At 45.6% G+C, this 18,243-nt stretch overlaps 1 protein-coding gene across 7 annotated transcripts in view; it reads left to right on the forward strand.

The window, feature by feature from the left end:
- si:zfos-2326c3.2 (mitogen-activated protein kinase kinase kinase kinase 4) overlaps positions 1–18,243 on the forward strand; it is a 337,746-nt gene that overhangs the window by 237,115 nt on the left and 82,388 nt on the right. For 4 of the 7 annotated variants that reach the window (XM_068047135.1, XM_068047137.1, XM_068047139.1 and 1 more), the window contains 4 exons: positions 1,818–1,908; positions 13,222–13,392; positions 15,827–15,944; positions 16,051–16,206. In XM_068047135.1, coding sequence (XP_067903236.1) covers positions 1,818–1,908; positions 13,222–13,392; positions 15,827–15,944; positions 16,051–16,206 — 536 coding nt within the window. Of the gene's footprint in view, positions 1–1,817; positions 1,909–13,221; positions 13,393–15,826; positions 15,945–16,030; positions 16,207–18,243 lie in introns of those variants that run through there. The other 3 variants (XM_068047141.1, XM_068047136.1, XM_068047140.1) reach the window with 3 other exon arrangements.

The following is an 18,243-nucleotide window of genomic DNA, read 5'->3' on the forward strand; positions in this document are numbered from 1 at the left end:
GCTCCGTTTTGAAATCGAAGAATGTCACCTGCCATGAAAAAAATTGCAGGGATTTGGAGAAAGAGCAGGGGGAATGGGGCTAATCGGGTTGCTCTTTTAAAGGAGCCGGCACAGGCATGATGAGCCGCATGTCCTCTTTCTGCACTGTCTGGGTCTGTGATCCACCTTGAGCTTATTGTTTAGTGCCCCGGCCCCTCCTGGACCAGGAGATTCCAAGGCAAATTGTCGTCCCATTGCAGCCTCACCTGAAGATTGCCTAACTCTCACACGTTGTTAATTTAAAAGGGATTGATGAAACTCATTTGTTAAAATTTTGTCAATCAGAATTGAAGAGGTACAACTTAGACCCAAGATTCTTCCCACCCCCACTCCAAGTCTGAATTAAGTATACAGCTTGCCAACAGTCACATGAGAGGATAGAGAGCAATACTGAGCCTAGATAGCAAACTACATATCTTCATTATGATAACTCCCAGTGATGATACCCACTGGCACATTAGCAGTCCAGAAAGTAAGTATGGGTTGTCGATTTAGGCTTTGGCAGACCCTGGATGATTAAGTTGTAGTGCTTAGTGAAAAAAAAATAAATGTTATCTGAGTTTTACTGCAGTATGATTTGTCGGATCCTGCAGTTTATGACCATTAGCATGAGCTACAGTGACCTTTAGTGAGAAAAAAATTACAGTTCCCATTAGATTCAATTTTACATCAGATTATATTTTTCCCCCCACTAAGTAAGCTTAATGATGTGGATCTACAAACATTTTTTTTAACTGTCGTTTTTTTTTTAACTTGTATTTCCATGTAAGTGCTTAACAAGTCCCCTCTGCTAGGAGATTTCATGAATCCCTGCGGAGATTGTATGTTGGCTTTAAGGGCCAATTTTATTAAACTCAAAAAAAAAGCCTTTAAATTTGAACTTTCTCCACAGTCAAGCACGTAATTGCACTGCCTGAGAAATCACTGCACCGATTAACTCTTTGAGAACTGCAATGCAGACAAAGTAAATAGGGACACGAGTTGTGGGGGATGTCGTGAAAGGGGCAACATTTTGTTCAGTTCAGCATCTCCTTCAGTATAGTTTTAATAATTATCTTAAGATATTGATAGGAAATTATTTGATGCAGATGTTATTTGGCATGTGCGTTTTGGAAGCTGAGAGGCACTTTCTGTCTGGAAAAGTTTGAAATTAGTTTTCTGGGAACACTTTGGGGAGAGATTGGCAAATCTGGTTGGACATGCTGGGAATGAAAGGGTGGCGGAAGCAGATTCCAACATAAGTTTAAAGGAGGTTCGATAGATCCTAAAAATGGAAATATTTGCAGAGCTCCAGGCAAAGAACAGGGGAGTGGGACTAATTGGACAGTTCTTTCAAAGAGCCAGCACAGGCATGATGGGCCAAATGACCTCCTTCTGTGCTGTAAGATTCTATGATCAATGTTTGTGTCAGCCTCGTTGCCTCATGCTGTCCCCATTGTTCTGTTTCTTACTCTGTCTCAATTATTTATCCAGTCTTCCCTTAAAAGATACCATGGTCTCTGTAAGTCAACAGGAACCTTTGTGTGCTGACAGCTGTCACAACAAGAAGCCAACAATCACCTCGGCTAGTTCCCCTCCTGGTAAAGTTCAAACAGATCTGCTTATTCTATGATCTGCTCCATTGCACCTTGACCTTGTACAGTGAACACATCACAAACGAGAGTGCAGATTGACTGTTGTTACTGCTGTCTCTCTATCAGTGTCTAGCCGTGAGAAGACTGCAACTTTCTTTCAGCTTATTTTAAGGCTACTTCACCTCTTTTTTTTTTCTCTCAAAGGCAACCAGCCAAGCTAAGTAATGGAAAGACAGAATGTGCAAGCGCAGATGGTATCGAGCTGCAGCCACACAGCACGTTGAACGACGAAAAGGTATTATCTTGTCTCCTTCTACAAAGCAGAAGGAGGAGAAAGGAACTCGCTGACGTAATCTCTTTTAAACAACTTGTCTGATCAGATAAAAATTACAACTGCAATACGGCCACTGCCATAGGGTGGCATTGAGAGTGGGGAAAACCCCATAGCTCTCTCAATGACAGGATTTACCAACCAGATTAGTTTTGCTTCTTTATTTCTTTGCATGCTTCTTTTCCGCAATACTTAATATCTATTTAATTTTATATTTTTGACCAATCTACACACATCATGGTTAACAATGCTGGTGCTGGTGAATGGATGCTTTTCTATTTTGTGGCACCTTCTCGAGGCCGAACAGACAGGGTCCCTCGACATTTCTTCAACCTAGAGTTGCCAACCCTCCTGGAATTTAAGATTAATCTCCCGAATATTGCTGCCAGCAGCCCAGGAAAAAAAATAGTTGCTTTTTTTTGGTTCATTTTCTTTGATTCTTTTGTTTATTGGTTATGTAAGTATAGGAGATAGGGAATGAAAAGCTGTTTGACTGGACGGGGCAATTGGTGGTCAAAGGTCATAATGTTGAAACCTCCAGCTGAAGTTGGTGACCCTACCTCAGCACCACGTCTCAACACAAACCTTAGTGGAACATCTCCTACTGCGACAGTGTTGGATTTTCCATTTCTGGGTCAGATTACCAATTTGTGCTGAATTGCGGCCAGTTTTGTGACATTGGCTCCAGTGCCCAGTGTAAACAGGGACACTGTTGCCCTGCCCTGGCTTAGGCAGCCAAACTTCGTGAGGCAGTCCTAAAGCTGGCATTGGGCACCCATTCCCATTTGCAAAGGGCTTGATGCCTGTGTCAGGCAAAGGCCCTATTCACCTGTACTGGAGCCTTCAATAATATGGTGGGTGGGTGGCTCACTTCTGGCAGAGAATGTGCACGCTTACGGCACACGCCATGTTGGGCAATGAGAGATTTGTCTTACACGTGTAAAATGGGCATGGCCCCATCAAATTTCAAACCCAGGTTTTTGAAATTGCTGATTGCTGTCACACCTCACCCCAGACAGGCCAGAAAAGTGGTTTTGCTGTCACTAGTTAAATTCATATCCCTATAAGTCTACATCAGAGCAACCTCAATGGAAATCCAGATTTTCCTTATCAGCCTGGCTCAGTGATAGCAATCATGCTTTTGATTCAAAAGGTCATTGGTTAAAGATTCATTCTAGAGACTTGCACACATAATCCATTGCTGACGGAGTAGTTCACTGTCGGAGGTGCTGTCTTTCAGTTGAGGCATTAAACTGTGGCACCATCTTCTTTCTCAGATGGATGTCAAAGGTCCCAGTGTGCTATTTTGATGAAGAGCAGGAGATGTCCCTGATTTCTTGGCCAATATCTATCCCTCAATCAACATCACTTAAAACAAAACATTATCTGGTCACTACTGCATTGTTGTTTTTGGGATCGTCAAAAAAACATTGTTTAGTGCCCCAAAGGCTTTTCTCCTGGAGATGAATCTTCAATTCCTGGGTACTCCAGGACAATCCTGGAGGGTTGGCAACCTTAGTGGAGGTATTGCTCATATGGACAGCTAATGCAACAAGATAGATGAGGTCTCAGTCTCCCAAAGCCTGGCACTAAAGTAGAAGTTCTAAAGTTGCTGTACACATTGTAGAAATGCTGCAGGAAGATATATTGCAATATAAATAATCCATTAATTCTAGTTTTTACAGGAAGTATGTAAAAGTGACAGACATTTGTTGTTTGAGCTTAAGACTGGGAGCTGTGAAAGGTGAGATAGGAAAGTGCAGGCAATCTTTACAGCTTGTCCTTTAAAAGCTAATATGCAGGCATTAAAAAGTTAAGGGTCACAAAATCTGTAAGGCAGGGGGAATTACTTACTTTCAGAAAGACTGACAGACATTTACATAGCTCCATTCACGACTTCAGGACATCCCAAAGCACTTTATCTCAAAGCTTACCCAACATCCAGTACTGGACGAGCAGAAATTTCCTCCCATTAAATATTGGGAAGACTGAAGCCATTGTTTGCAGTCCCCATTTCAAATTCCATTCCCTCGTTACCGAATCCGTCCCACTCCCTGGCAACAGTCTGAGATTAAACCAGTCTGTTCGTAACCTTGGTGTCACATTTGACCTTGAGATAAGCTTCTGACCTCATACTTGTTCCATCACTGTGACCGCCTATTTCCACCTCCGTAACATTGCTCGTCTTCGTCCCTGTCTCAGCTCATCTGCTGCAACGCTCATTTGTGCCTTCATCAACCCGAGACGTGAATATGCCAATGCGCTCCTGGCTGGTCTCCACATTCTACTCTCCGTTAACCTGAGCTCATCCAAAACTCCACTGCCCGTGTCTTAACTCGCAATAAGTCCCGTTCACCTATCACTCCCTGTACTCGCTGACCTACATTGGCTCCCGGTCACACAACATCTTGATTTTAAAATTCTCATCCTTGTTTTCAAATCCCTCCATGGTCTCACCCTGCCCTATCTCTGTAATCTCCTCCAGCCCCATAATCCTCCAAGATACCTGCGCTCCTCTAATTCTGGCCTCTGGCGCATCCCTGATTTTAATCGCTGCACCATTGGTGGCTCCGCCTTCAGTTGCTTAAGCCCCAAGCTTTGGAATGTCCCCCTAAACCTCTCCACCTTGCTTTCTTCCTTTAAGACACTTCTTAAAACCTATCACTTTAGCCAAGCGTTTGGTCATTTGAACAAATATCTCCTATGTGGTTCGGTGTCATATTTTGTTTTATAATGGCCCTGTGAAGCACCTTGTGATGTTTTATTACTTTAAAGGCACGAAATAAATTTAAGTTGTTATTGTTTATAGCCTATTTTTTGTATTCATTCATGGGAAGTGGACATCGCTGGCCAGGCCAGCATTTATTGCCCATCCCTAATTGCCCTTGAGAAGGTGGTGGTGAGCTGCCTTCTTGGAACTGCTGCAGTCTGTGTCGGGTAGGTACACCCACAGTGCTGTTAGGAAGGGAGTTCCAGGATTTTGACCCAGCGACAATGAAGGAACGGCGATATAGTTCCAAGTCAGAATGGCATGTGACTTGGAGGGGAGCTTGCAGGTGGTGTGTTCCCATGCATCTGCTGCCCTTGTCCTTCTAGGTGATAGAGGTCGCGGGTTTGGAAAGTGCCGTCAAAGGAGACCTGGTGAGTTGCTGCAGTGAATCTTGTAGATGATACACACTGCTGCCACTGTGCATCGGTGGTGGAGGGAGTGAATGCTGAAGGTGGTGGATGGGGTGCTAATCAAGCAGGCCGCTTTATCCTGAATGGTGTTGAGCTTTTTGAGTAGTGTTGGAGCTGCACCCATCCAAGCAAGTGGAGAGTATTCCATCACACTCCTGACTTGTGCCTTGTAGATGATAGCAGGCACTGGGGAGACAGGAGGTGAGTTACTCGCTGCAAAATTCCTAGCCTCTGACCTGCTGTTCTAGCCACTGTATTTATATGGCTACTCCAGTTCAGTTTCTGGTCAATAGTGACCCCCAGGATGTTGATAGTGGGGGATTCTGCGATGGTAATACCATTGAACATCAAGGGGACATGGTTAGATGCCCTCTTGATTGAGATGGTCATGGATGGAAACTTGTGTGGTGCGATTGTTACTTGCCACTTATTAGCCCAAGACTGAATGTTGTCCAGTTCTTGCTGGACACGGGCTGCTTCGTTATCTGAGGAGACACGAATGGTACTGAACATTGTACAATCATCAGCGGATATCCTCATTTCTGACCTTATGATTGAAGGAAGGTCATTAATGAAACAGCTGAAGATGATTGGGCCTAGGACACTACCCTGAGGAAATCCTGCAGTGATGTCCTGGGACTGAGATGATTGACCTCCAACAACCACAACCATCTTCCTTTGCGCTAGGTATGACTCCAACCAGTGGAGAGTTTTCCCCCTGATTCCGATTGACTCCAGTTTTGCTCGGGCTCCTTGATGCCATACTTGGTCAAATGCTGTCTTGATCTCAAGGGCAGTCACTCTCACCTCATCTCTTGAGTTCAGCTGTTTTGTCCATGTTTGGACCAAGTCAGGAGCCGAGTGGCCCTGGCAGAAAACACACTGAGCTTCAGTGAGCAGATTATTGCTAAGCAAGTGCCACTTGAGAGCACTGTCGACGACCCCTTCCGTCACTTTGCTGTTATTCAAGAGTAGACTGATAGGGCAGTAATTGGCAGGTTTGGATTTGTCCTGCTTTTTGTGTACAGGCCATACCTGGGTAATTTTCCACATTGCCTGGTAGATACCAGTGTTGAAGCTGTGTTGGAATGCTTGGCTAGGGGCACAGCTAGTTCTGGAGCACAGGCCTTCAGTACAATTTCCGGAATGTTATCAGGGCCCATAGCCTTTGCAGTATCCAGTGCCTTCAGCCGTTTCTGATATCATGTGGAGTGTATCGGATTGGCTGACGACTGGCATCTGTAAGGCTGGGGACTTCAGGAGGAGGCCGAGATGGATCATTAACTCGGCACTTCAGGCTGAAGATGGATGCAAATGCTTCAGCCTTGTCTTTTGCACTGATGTGATGGGCTCCTCCATCATTGAGTTTGGGTATATTTATGGAGCCTCCTCCTCCTGTTAGTTGTTTAATTGTCCACCACCATTCGTGACTGGATGTGGCAGGACTGCAGAGCTTAGATCTTATCCATTGGTTATGGAATCACTTAGCCCTGTCTCTCGCATGCTGCTTCCGCTGTTTGGCATGCAAGTAGTCCTGTGTTGTAGCGTCACCAGGCTGACACCTCATTTTTTGTTATACCTGGTGCTACTCCTGGCATGCCCTCCTGGACTCTTCAGTGAACTAGGGTTGGTCGCCTGCCTTGATGGTAATGGTGGAGTGGGGAATATGCTGGGCCATGAGGTTACAGATTGTGGTTGACTCCAATTCTGCTACTGCTGAAGGCCCACAGTGCCTCATGGATGCCCATTTTTGAGTTGCTAGATTTTTTCAAAATCTATCCAATTTATCGCTGTGCTAGTGCCACACAACACAATGGTGAGTATCCTCAATGTGAAGAAGGACTGTGAGGTGGTCACTCCTACCAATACTGTCATGGACAGATGCATCTGCGACAGGTATATTGGCAAGGATGAGGTCAAGTAGCTTTTTCCCTCACCATCTGCTGTAGATCCAGTCTAGCAGCTATGTCCTTTAGGTCTCGGCCAGCAGTGGTGCTACCGAGCCACTCTTGGTGCTGGACATTGAAGACCCCCACCCAGAGTACATTCTGTGCCCTTGTTACCCTTAGTGCTTCCAACTGGTGCTTAACATGGAGAAGCCACTGATTCATCAGCAAAGGGGGTGGAGGTGTGCTGTAAGTGGTCATCAGCAAGAGGTTTCCTTACCCATGTTTGACCTGATGCCATGAGATTTCATAGGTCCAGGGTCAATGTTGAGAGCTCCCAGGGCAACTCCCTCCCGACTGTATACCACGATGCCACCACCTCTGGTGGGTCTCTCCCACTGATGGGACAGGACATGCACCCATAGATGGTGATGGTGGTGTCAGGGACATTGTCTGTAAGGTATGATTCAGTGCGTATGACTATGTCAGGCTGTTGCTTGGCTTGTCTGTGGGACAGCTCTCCCAATTTTGGCACAAGCCCTCAGCTGTTCGGAAGGAGGACTTTGCAGGGTCGACAGAGCTGGGTATGCCGTTGTCATTTCCAGTGCCTAGGTCGATCCGGTTTCATTTCTTTTATTCAGCTTTGTAGCGGTTTGATGTAACTGAGTGACTTGCTTGGCCATTTCAGAGGGCAGTTAAGAGTCAACCACATTCCTGTGGATTTGGAATCACATATAGGCCACACCAGGTAAGGATGGCAGATTTCCTTCCCTAAAGGGCATTAATGAACCAGATGGGTTTTTACAACAATCGACAATGGTTTCATGGTCACCATTAGACTAGTTTTTTTAATTTCAGATTTTTATTAATTAAATTTGAATTTCACCGGCTACTGTGGTGGGATTTGAACCCATGTCACCAGAGCATTAGCCTAAGCCTCTGGTTGCTAGTCCAGTGACATTACCACTACTCCACCGCATCATTGTTATAATATAGCAAGCACAATAGCTAATGTGCACCCAGCAAGCTCCCAGAAACAGATATATGATCATGTAGTTTTAGTGGTGTTGGTGATTAGGGATGAATATTGGCTATGGCACTGGAGAGACCCTTCCTGCTGTTCTTCAGAATAGCGCCACAAAATCTTTTATGTTCACCTGAGAGGGCAGACAAGGCCTCACCTTAACATCTCAATGGAAAGACAGCACCTTCAACAGTGCAGCACTCCCTCAGTACTGCATGAAATGTCAGTCCAGATTATGTGTGCAATTCTCTGGAGTGGTACTTAAACCACACCCCTTCTGCACTCAGAAGCAAGAGTCCTGCCACTGAGCTACAGCTGACGTACATAGGTTTCAGTAAGATAACAATTAAAATACTGAGATACTGAGCTGAGTTGTGCAAGGCTGGCATTTATTGCCCATCCTTGGGTGTCGTTGTGTTGATGATGGTGTCCTTTATCTTGAATAGCAGCAGTCCATGTTGTGAAGATACTCCCACGTTTCTGTTAGGTGGAGATTTCTAGAATTTTGATCCAGTGACAGTGGATGGACAGGAATATGTGGTCAAATTAGCACTGGGGCCGGGACTTTACAGAGCTCCTGACACTGAGTTCCCTGGTGGGGGCAGGCGGGGGAGGAGGGGTGGGGGCGGTGGTGGTAGGTGGAGGCGCGGTGCAGAAAGATCATTCCGGCAGCAGCCCACCAGGAAGCCCGATGCCAGGAGCGCTGAGCTTGAAGTTCCCAGCGGTGGCGAGTCTCCATGGCGCCACCCCCCACCGCCGCTAGGCGACGGGACCTGGATTAAAATATTCAAATTACCACAGTTCATACGTTGGAATAAAATAGACTCCAATCTTACTGTCGGATCGTGATCTTCTGAGCAGCAGTCAGCACTCCCACGTCTTCACTTTCCCGTCTGAGGAAAACAGGTGCCACAGTGGTGGGGAAGGGGGAATTTAAGATTTTTTGTGCAGGTGGGGGTCAAATTTTTGCCATTAGTGCAGGGGATGGTGGGGAGGGGTCACCTCTATACTTTGTTCAGTTTGTGGGGGGAAGGTCAAATGTGGAAGGTAAGTGCTTAGGTCAAGGGAGAGGGCAAATAATGAACTTTATTGTTATTGAGGATGTGGGAAAGGGGCAGCAGATTTTGATCAGAATAGTGTGGGGTGGCACTATAACCTTAAAATTTAAATCAGCCAGCTGCCCTTTTAAAAATGGCACCAGCACCTACTAAGAGGCAGCTGACGCCAAGGCCGCATTGGAGAGCCCACCCACTCCATGTGATTGGGGTGGTGGCAGCCCAACCTGGTCATTAGCATGGGCCACCACGAGGAAGATCAACATTTTTTTCTCCTGCCGTCATTTCCGGCAGCAGGTGCATAAAATCCAGCCCTTGGAGTGGGAGCTTGGAAGTGAAGGTGTTTTCATGAATCTGCTGCCCTTGTCCTTCTCGGTGGCAGAGGCTGTGGGTTTGGGAGGTGCTGCCAAAGAAGCTTTGGCGACCTGCTGGAGTGTATCCTGTAGATAGCAGACACTGCAGTCACAGTGCACCAGTAATGGAGGGATTGGATGTTTAAGAAATGGTCCAAGACCAACTGCAGGGCAGTATAAAATCAAATATTAAACCTCTCATACTGAAGAGCTGGAACCTGTCATAGCCGCTAAGCGCATTGCACTGTTGAACGACAAGAAAGCCCCCAGCGAGTTAACATCCGTAGCACTTAAAGCAGCCAGAAGCACTGCACAAAGAACAGCCAGGCGCTACGCAAGTGACTACTGGCAACATCAATGCAGTCATATTCAGCTGGCCTCAGACACCGGAAACATCAGAGGAATGTATGATGGCATTAAGAGAGCTTTTGGGCCAACTATCAGGAAGATCACCCCCCTCAAATCTAAATCAGGGGACATAATCACTGACCAACGCAAGCAAATGGACCGCTGGGTTGACACTACCGAGAACTGTACTCCAGGGAGAATGTTGTCACTGAGACTGCCCTCAATGCAGCCCAGCCTCTACCAGTCATGGATGAGCTGGACGTACAGCCAACAAAATCGGAACTCAGTGATGCCATTGATTCTCTAGCCAGCGGAAAAGCCCCTGGGAAGGACAGCATTACCTCTGAAATAATCAAGAGTGCCAAGCCTGCTATACTCTCAGCACTACATGAACTGCTTTGCCTGTGCTGGGACGAGGGAGCAGTACCTCAGGACATGCGCGATGCCAATATCATCACCCTCCATAAAAACAAAGGTGACCGCGGTGACTGCAACAACTACCGTGGAATCTCCCTGCTCAGCATAGTGGGGAAAATCTTTGCTCGAGTCGCTTTAAACAGGCTCCAGAAGCAGGCCGAGCGCGTCTACCCTGAGGCACAGTGTGGCTTTCGTGCAGAGAGATCGACCATTGACATGCTGTTCTCCCTTCGTCAGGTACAGGAGAAATGCCGCGAACAACAGATGCCTCTCTACATTGCTTTCATTGATCTCACCAAAGCCTTTGACCTCGTCAGCAGACGTGGTCTCATCAGACTAATAGAAAGGATTGGATGTCCACCAAAGCTACTAAGTATCATCACCTCATTCCATGACAATTTGAAAGGCACATTCAACATAGCGACACCTCATCAGACCCCTTTCCTATCCTGAGTGGTGTGAAACAGGGCTGTGTTCTCTCACCCACACTTGTTAGGATTTTTTCTCACTGCTGCTCTCACATGCGTTCAAGTCTTCAGAAGAAGGAATTTTCCTCCACACAAGATCAGGGGGCAGGTTGTTCAACCTTGCCCGTCTAAGAGCGAAGTCCAAAGTACGGAAAGTCCTCATCAGGGAACTCCTCTTTGCTGACGATGCTGCTTTAACATCTCACACAGAAGAGTGTCTGCAGAGTCTCATCAACAGGTTTGCGGCTGCCTGCAACGAATTTGGCCTAACCATCAGCCTCAAGAAAACGAACATCATGGGACAGGACGTCAGAAATGCTCCATCCATCAATATTGGCGACCACGCTCCGGAAATGGTTCAAGAGTTCTCCTACCTAGGCTCAACTATCACCAGTAACCTGTCTCTAGATGCAGAAATCAACAAGCACATGGGAAAAGCTTCCACTGCTATGTCCAGACTGGCCAAGAGAGTGTGGGAAAATGGCGCACTGACACGGAACACAAAAGTTCGAGTGTATCAAGCATGTGTCCTCAGTACCTTGCTCTATGGCAGCGAGGCCTGGACAATGTATGTCAGCCAAGAGCGACGTCTCAATTCATTCCATCGTCGCTGCCTCTGGAGAATACTTGGCATCAAGTGGCAGGACCGTATCTTCAACACAGAAGTCCTCGAGGCAGCCAACATCCCCAGCTTATACACACTACTGAGTCAGCGGCGCTTGAGATGGCTTGGCCATGTGAGCCACATGGAAGATGGCAGGATCCCCAAAGACACATTGTACAGCGAGCTCGCCACTGGTATCAGACCCACCGGCCGTCCATGTCTCCACTTTAAAGACGTCTGCAAACGCAACATGAAGTCCTGTGACATTGATCACAAGTCGTGGGAGTCAGTTGCCAGCGTTCGCCAGAGCTGGCGGGCAGCCGTAAAGGCGGGGCTAAAGTGTGGCGAGTCGAAGAGACTTAGCAGTTGGCAGGAAAAAAGACAGAAGCGCAAGGAGAGAGCCAACTGTGTAACAGCCCCGACAAACAAATTTTTCTGCAGCACCTGTGGAAGAGTCTGTCACTCTAGAATTGGCCTTTATAGCCACTCCAGGCGCTGCTCCACACACCACTGACCACCTCCAGGCGCTTACCCATTGTCTCTTGAGATAAGGAGGCCAAAGAAGAATGACAGAATATGAGCAGTTACGTGTAATGAGTTCTTTATGTTGTCTGATGCAACATAAATGAGATGCGAGGAGTCCAGTTATGCTGAAGATCTCAAACAGGTTTATTACAGCTCAACTATAATATAGTACATAGCTAACTATTTACAGAACCTTACTCCAACTGCAGAGTGACTCTGGCTTGTAGTCTCTTGACTGCATCCTGGTACGTATCTCATCAGCATATTAAGATCTTAAAGGGACATCACACTTAAAGGCAATTATACATTACAGAGCACCCTGATGTCAGTAAGTGTCAGTGTTTCATATCAGTTTGAATATTTAATTGAAAGACAGTTGCTTTACTTGACAATGTAACGATAACACAATTGATTTGAGGCAGCCTGCCCTATCCACAGCATTGAGGATGAGAGTTCTGTTAGCAGAGGCTGAATTCCTGCTCAATATAATGTTACTTTAAATCTTCCTTGTATGTTATTTTGAACTATTTCTACTGGTAACCAAAGAACTGGTTTAAGGAAATTAGCAAAAGAACCAGAGGGGAGATGAGGAGATTTTTTTTTACACAGCAAGATGTTATGCACTGCTTGAATGGTGACTTAAGCAGATTCAATAATAACTTTCCAAAGGGTCTGAAGGTCACAGATTCAAGCCCCACGACAGAGACCTGACAATCCAGGAGCTGCCATCTTTCAGATGAGATATTAAACCGAGGCCCTGTCTGCCCTTTCAGGTGGTTGTAAAAGATCCCACAGTCACTATTCAAAGAAGGGCAAGGAAGTTCCCCAGTGATGGTGACTGCCGGTCAATATTTATCCCTTGACCATCACCACTAAAACAAATTATCTTCTTGTTTATTTCACTGCTGTTTGTGGGATCTTGTTGTGCACAATTTGGCTGTCACGGTTCCTACATTACAAGAGTGATCACAATTCAAAAGTGCTTCATTGCCTGTAAAGTGCTTTGGGATATCCTGAGATAATGAAAGGTGCTATATAAATGCAAGTCTTTCTTTATATTTTTAACTGCCTTATGCAAGTAACACGAGGAAACATTGAATACCAGTCTGTGCACAGAAAACTCCGTGACCCAAATTCAACAGAACCCAGCCTCTCCCCCAAGCCTAAACAAGGGAGAGAATACAACTAAACAATGAGAACAAACCAGTTTTTCCAGCTGCAAACAGAATTTGCTTGAACATGCAGGTGGGTTTGATGCCTGTTGAAGAAAGAGGAAAGGGTCTCATTACCAGGAGTGTTGTCAGCTACAACTCTACTTGTAATGCGCTGTTTGACTGTCGAGTGGAAATTGAATGTGCCGGACATCAATCGCCGCTAACATTTTTTCTCTCGTAATGTGTGTGTTGTTTTCTGAACAGAATGTAGCAGGGCAGAAGTGTAGCAGACAGCAAGAATGTGCAGGTGTCCCCAGTCTGATTCAGCACCTCCCAGACCTCCTTCAGCAAAGCCACTCTCCGAACACCTCGGCTAATCAGCAGGGATCGGAGCAGAGCCCTCAGCTGCTTCACAGCAAGACTACAACTAACCAGGCATGTTTTACAAAGAGCGATACAACTGTCCTGTGTAATATCAGCTACTGGCGATAGACAGAAATTGAAGGGCCCCTCCCTCACTCGTAATGCAAGCAGTAGCTTATGTAAAGTGGCATTTAGTTGTAAAATAAAAAGGCAGTTTTCCTCGCCACTAGATCAACAGCACACAATTTCTTTAAAATTATAATTGTTTATTTAATCTAAAATTTAATCTAAATCCTGCCTGGATTTGATATATATAAGTTGCTCCACTCTTTGTATGATTGCCATTCTGTGAAAACTCCCGAAACATTGCTCCACTATTCCTTCCCTATACCGAGGTTAAAGAGTACAGTCAAAAAGATGGGGCCTGTACAACAGAAGTGCAGAAATTTATTCCATTCTTTCAGCCTTTTGGGAATGCAGCATTTTCTGTTGTAACAAGCAGAGCTGTACAGTAAATGTTTGGATCGAGTGATAAATTGGGAATTGGGATAAATTATACAAGGGCCTCTCCAAACAGCCACCTTTTTTTTTGAAAGTAGTCTTTTGTGTTTTCTCATGTAGTGCAGCTGAACACCTGCTTCGAGAGCTTTCTGAATACATTTTGAGCCAGAAAACCTGTTCTTCCACAAAGCCATTTCTCTCCTGTAATAGGAACAAAATACTGCGGATGCTGAAACTCTGAAATGAGAACAGAAAGTGCTGGAAATACTCAGCAGGTCTGGCAGCATCTGTGTAGAGTGAAACAAAGTTAATATTTCAGGTCTGTGACGCTTCACGGGTGATCTCCTTGAAGGGTCACAGACCTGAAAGGTTAATTCAGTTTCTGTCTGCACAGATGCTGCCAGATGTGCTGAGTATTTCCAGCACTTTCTGTTTCCATATCTCTCCTGCTTGCTCGCTGATCTGGAACGGGCCCACTGCAGATTAAGAAGGTTTCAGATTTGGCCCATACTGTGCATCAAATTGGCTGATCTCTAGCCAGGTGCCGAAAGCTTTCTGGGCCGAAACTAGGGTTGCCAACGCTCCAGGAATTGAAGATTCATCTCCGGGACATTGCAGCAAGAAACTCAGGAGCAAAATCTTGGGGATATTATATAAAATTGTTCTTTTTTCATTTTCTTTGAATATTTTCATTTACTGGTTACATAAACATTGAAGATGTGGGGGGGGGGGGGGCGGCAGAGGGAAGAGGTGTAAAAAAGGGGTGTAACACCAACAGTCAAGATTAATATCCATCTGGTTAACAATGTGTTTGCTCCCTTTCCAATTGGCTGTGTGAAGGCAATGCATCTGGAGGGTGGATCAATGACGGATGTGTGGGAGTGGGGCAGTTCGAAGTGAGGGTCCTCTGATGAAACCTCCAACAATACATCTAACCAGAGTTGGCAAACCCTAGCCTTAGCCCATGTGTGGACTTCTCGCTCCTGATTGCTGTCTGCTACCATCCCCTGCATCTCCTCTCCTTTGCTAGATTGTTAATGGTCCTCCGGTTACAATAGTGGAAACGAAAACCCGGGAATTATCTAAGGAACCAAGGGGATGCCACAGTGGGTTAGATTGTTCAGGTCTTTCTGAACAGACAAGGTAAAATAGGTTGATTAGCTAGTCTTTGTCACTCCTGAGGTCTTGGTTGGAGGTCTGATGAGGAAAGCTGTGATTCTCCCCCTCACCTAGTTGAGTAGCACAGCAGATCTCTCGGCTCGGGTGAAGAATGGCTGCTTGAGAAGGAAGCTGAAGGCCTGCTACTGTCTATGGAAGCACACCCCAGCATCAGTCCATACATTCAGGGGGGGTTGAAAACCACAAATTCTGTCGTTGTTCTGTGGCTGTTGGGAGTTTTTGAAACAAACTGCATTGACCACAAACAATTCAAGGTGTCCTTTTTAAATGGTGGTAATGTCACTGAACTAATAAACCAGAGACCCAGACTAATGCCCTGGAGACATAGGTTCAAATCCCACCATGGCAGCTGATGGAATTTAAATTTCCATTAATTCATAAAAATCTGGAATTGAAAGCTAGCCTCAGTGATGGTGCCATGAAACTATCATTGATTGTCATAAAAACCCTTCTGGTTCACTAATGGCCATCAGGGCCTTCCTTACTTGGTCTGGCCTACATGTGGCTCTGGACCCACAGCAATGTGGTTCACTCTTAACTGCCATCTGTAATGGCCTAGCAAACCATTCAGTTGTCAAGGCAATTAGGGAGGGTTACAGCAATGCCCACATCTCATGAAAGAATAAAATAAATTTGTGGTTTGGTGTCAAATGATGTTTTGATAATGTCCCAAGGTGCTTCACAGGAGCATTTACTATGTTAAAGGTGCTCTATAAATACAAATTGTTGTTACATGCTGAAAACACCTGGGCAAGGGGTACTAGGATCAGACAATTCAATTCTTTTATAAGCATGTGTTTCAAGTTTTATTTGCTCTTATTTTCAGAGTCAGTCGGCTGAAAGTCCACAGCCAAAATGCAGTTCCTCATCTTCCTCTTCCTTCACACCGTTCATCGACCCCAGGCTGCTACAGATCTCCCCTTCCAGTCCTCCAGGGGCACCCGGTATGTGAGAGCATTTCAGAAATGAGCACCTCAGTGTGTTGGGTGTGACTCAATGTCAATGAATGAAACCTTTATTCCCATGTAAGTCTTTTGTTTCCCTGTTCAGCAGGTAGTAAATCTGAGCCTCTTCGACGAGACAATGCGAGAAAGGGATCAGTTGTAAATGTCAATCCAACAAACATACGACCACAGAGTGATACTCCGGAAATCCGGAAGTACAAGAAGAAATTTAATGCTGAGATACTATGTGCTGCTTTATGGGGTAAGATATTGCTGAGATTTTTCTTCACTAGGGACAAATCATTCTGCAAGCAGCTAATGCCATCCCTTATTGCTGATAAAGATGATTGGAACAGGTTCATCTTTCTTCCGCTAAATAGGTGAAAAGTTAAAGAATTTAAAGAGAGAAGGAAAGAACTTGCATTTATATACAACAACAATTTGTATTCTCTAGCATCTTTAACAAAATAAAACGTCCCAAGCAGCATCACAGGAACGTTTCAAAGCAAAATCTCACACTAACCATGTAAGGAGATATTAGTGTAGATGGCTAAAAGCTTGGTTTCAATGAGCCTCTTCAAGGAGGAAATAGAGGTGAAGAGGTTTAGGAAGGGAATTCCAGAGCTTAGGGCCTAGACTGCTGAACGGGTGGCCACCAATGGTGGAACAATTACAGTTGGAGATGCTGAAAAGGTCAGAATTAGAGAGGGGGCTGGAGACGATTACAGAGCTAGGGACGAGGCCATGGAGGGATTTGAAAACAAGGATGAGAACTTTGAACAACAATAACTACTTATATTTATATAGCACCTTTAACACAATAAAACATCCCAAGACGCTTCACAGGTGATTGGAATTGAGGAGAAATGTTTTCACCCAGAGAGTGGTAGGGAAGGGGTGGGGGGTGGGTGGTTTGGAACTCACTGCGTGAAAGGCTGGTAGAGCCAGAAACCCTCATCGCATTTGAAAAAACACTTGGATAAGCACTTGAAGTGAGACCAAGGCGGACCTGCGAGGAGACAGGCACCGGCGAGCGGGAGTTCCAGCGGCTTAAAAGAGGCTGCGAGAGGCCAGGGAAAGAGCAAGACCAAGGCGGACCTGCGAGGAGACAGGCACCAGCGAGCGGGAGCTCCAGTGGCTTAAAAGAGGCATACTCTCACACACTCACACAGGGACAACGAGAAAGTTTCAGGACTGACGTCACAGTTCAGAAAGTGGTGCGTTGCAAGGGGAGGTAGCTGATTGGTAAGTCGGAACAGGTGGGTATTTCTACCCCTTTTTTACTACTTTCAACAGCTGAAGTAAAAGTAAAGGTAGGGATTTTAGATTGTAGTAGGTAGTGTTTGGAGTAGAATAAGGTCCCTATTGTAATTAGTACTCTAAATTAAAGGGAATAACTAAGGAGCTTAATCTAAGGCTAAGTCATGGCATGAGAGCTCATGGTACATATTTGTACCAACGACGTAGGTAGAAAGAGGGATGAGGTCCTGCAACAAGAATTTAGGCAGCTAGGTAGCAGATTAAAAAGCTGGACCTCAAAGGTTGTAATCTCTGGATTACTCCCGGTGCCACGTGCTAGTGAGTTTAGAAATAGGAGGATAGAGCAGATGAATGCGTGGCTGAGAAGATGGTGCAGGAGGGAGGGCTTTAGTTTCCTGGATCACTGGGTCTCTTTCTGGCAAAGATGGGACCTGTACAAGTTGGACGGGTTGCACCTGAACTGGAACGGGATCAACATCCTTGCTGGGAGGTTTGCTAGTGCTGTTGGGGGGGAGTTTAAACTAATTTGGCAGGGGGATGGGAGACAGCGTTGAGGTACAGTAGCGGGTGATGCACAGTCAAATATAGAAGAGAAAATGAGTCAGTCTGGAAGGCAGAGCAAATATAGAGCTGTTAAGGCACAAGTGAAAAATGCAAGACTGGATTGCATCTAATTTAATGCAAGGAGTCTTACTAGTAATGCAGATGAATTGAGGGCATTGATTAGCACATGGCATTATGATATTATTGCTATCACAGAGGCATGAGTCAGGGAGGGGCAGGACTGGCAGCTCAACATTCCAGGGTATAGAATCTTCAGGTGTGACAGGGGAGGGATTAAAAGAGGAGGTGGCATTACACTGTTGATCAAGGAGTCAATTAATGCAGTAAGGAAGTTCCTCAAATGAGGCCATATGAGTAGACCTTAAAAACAAAAAGGGGGCAATCACTTGGCTGGGAGTGTGCTACAGACCTCCAAACAGTCAGGGAGAGACAGAGGAGCAGATATGTAGGCAAATCTCAGAGAGGTGTAAAAATA

Source organism: Heterodontus francisci, chromosome 15, assembly GCF_036365525.1.
Source record: "Heterodontus francisci isolate sHetFra1 chromosome 15, sHetFra1.hap1, whole genome shotgun sequence".
NCBI lineage: Eukaryota > Metazoa > Chordata > Chondrichthyes > Heterodontiformes > Heterodontidae > Heterodontus > Heterodontus francisci.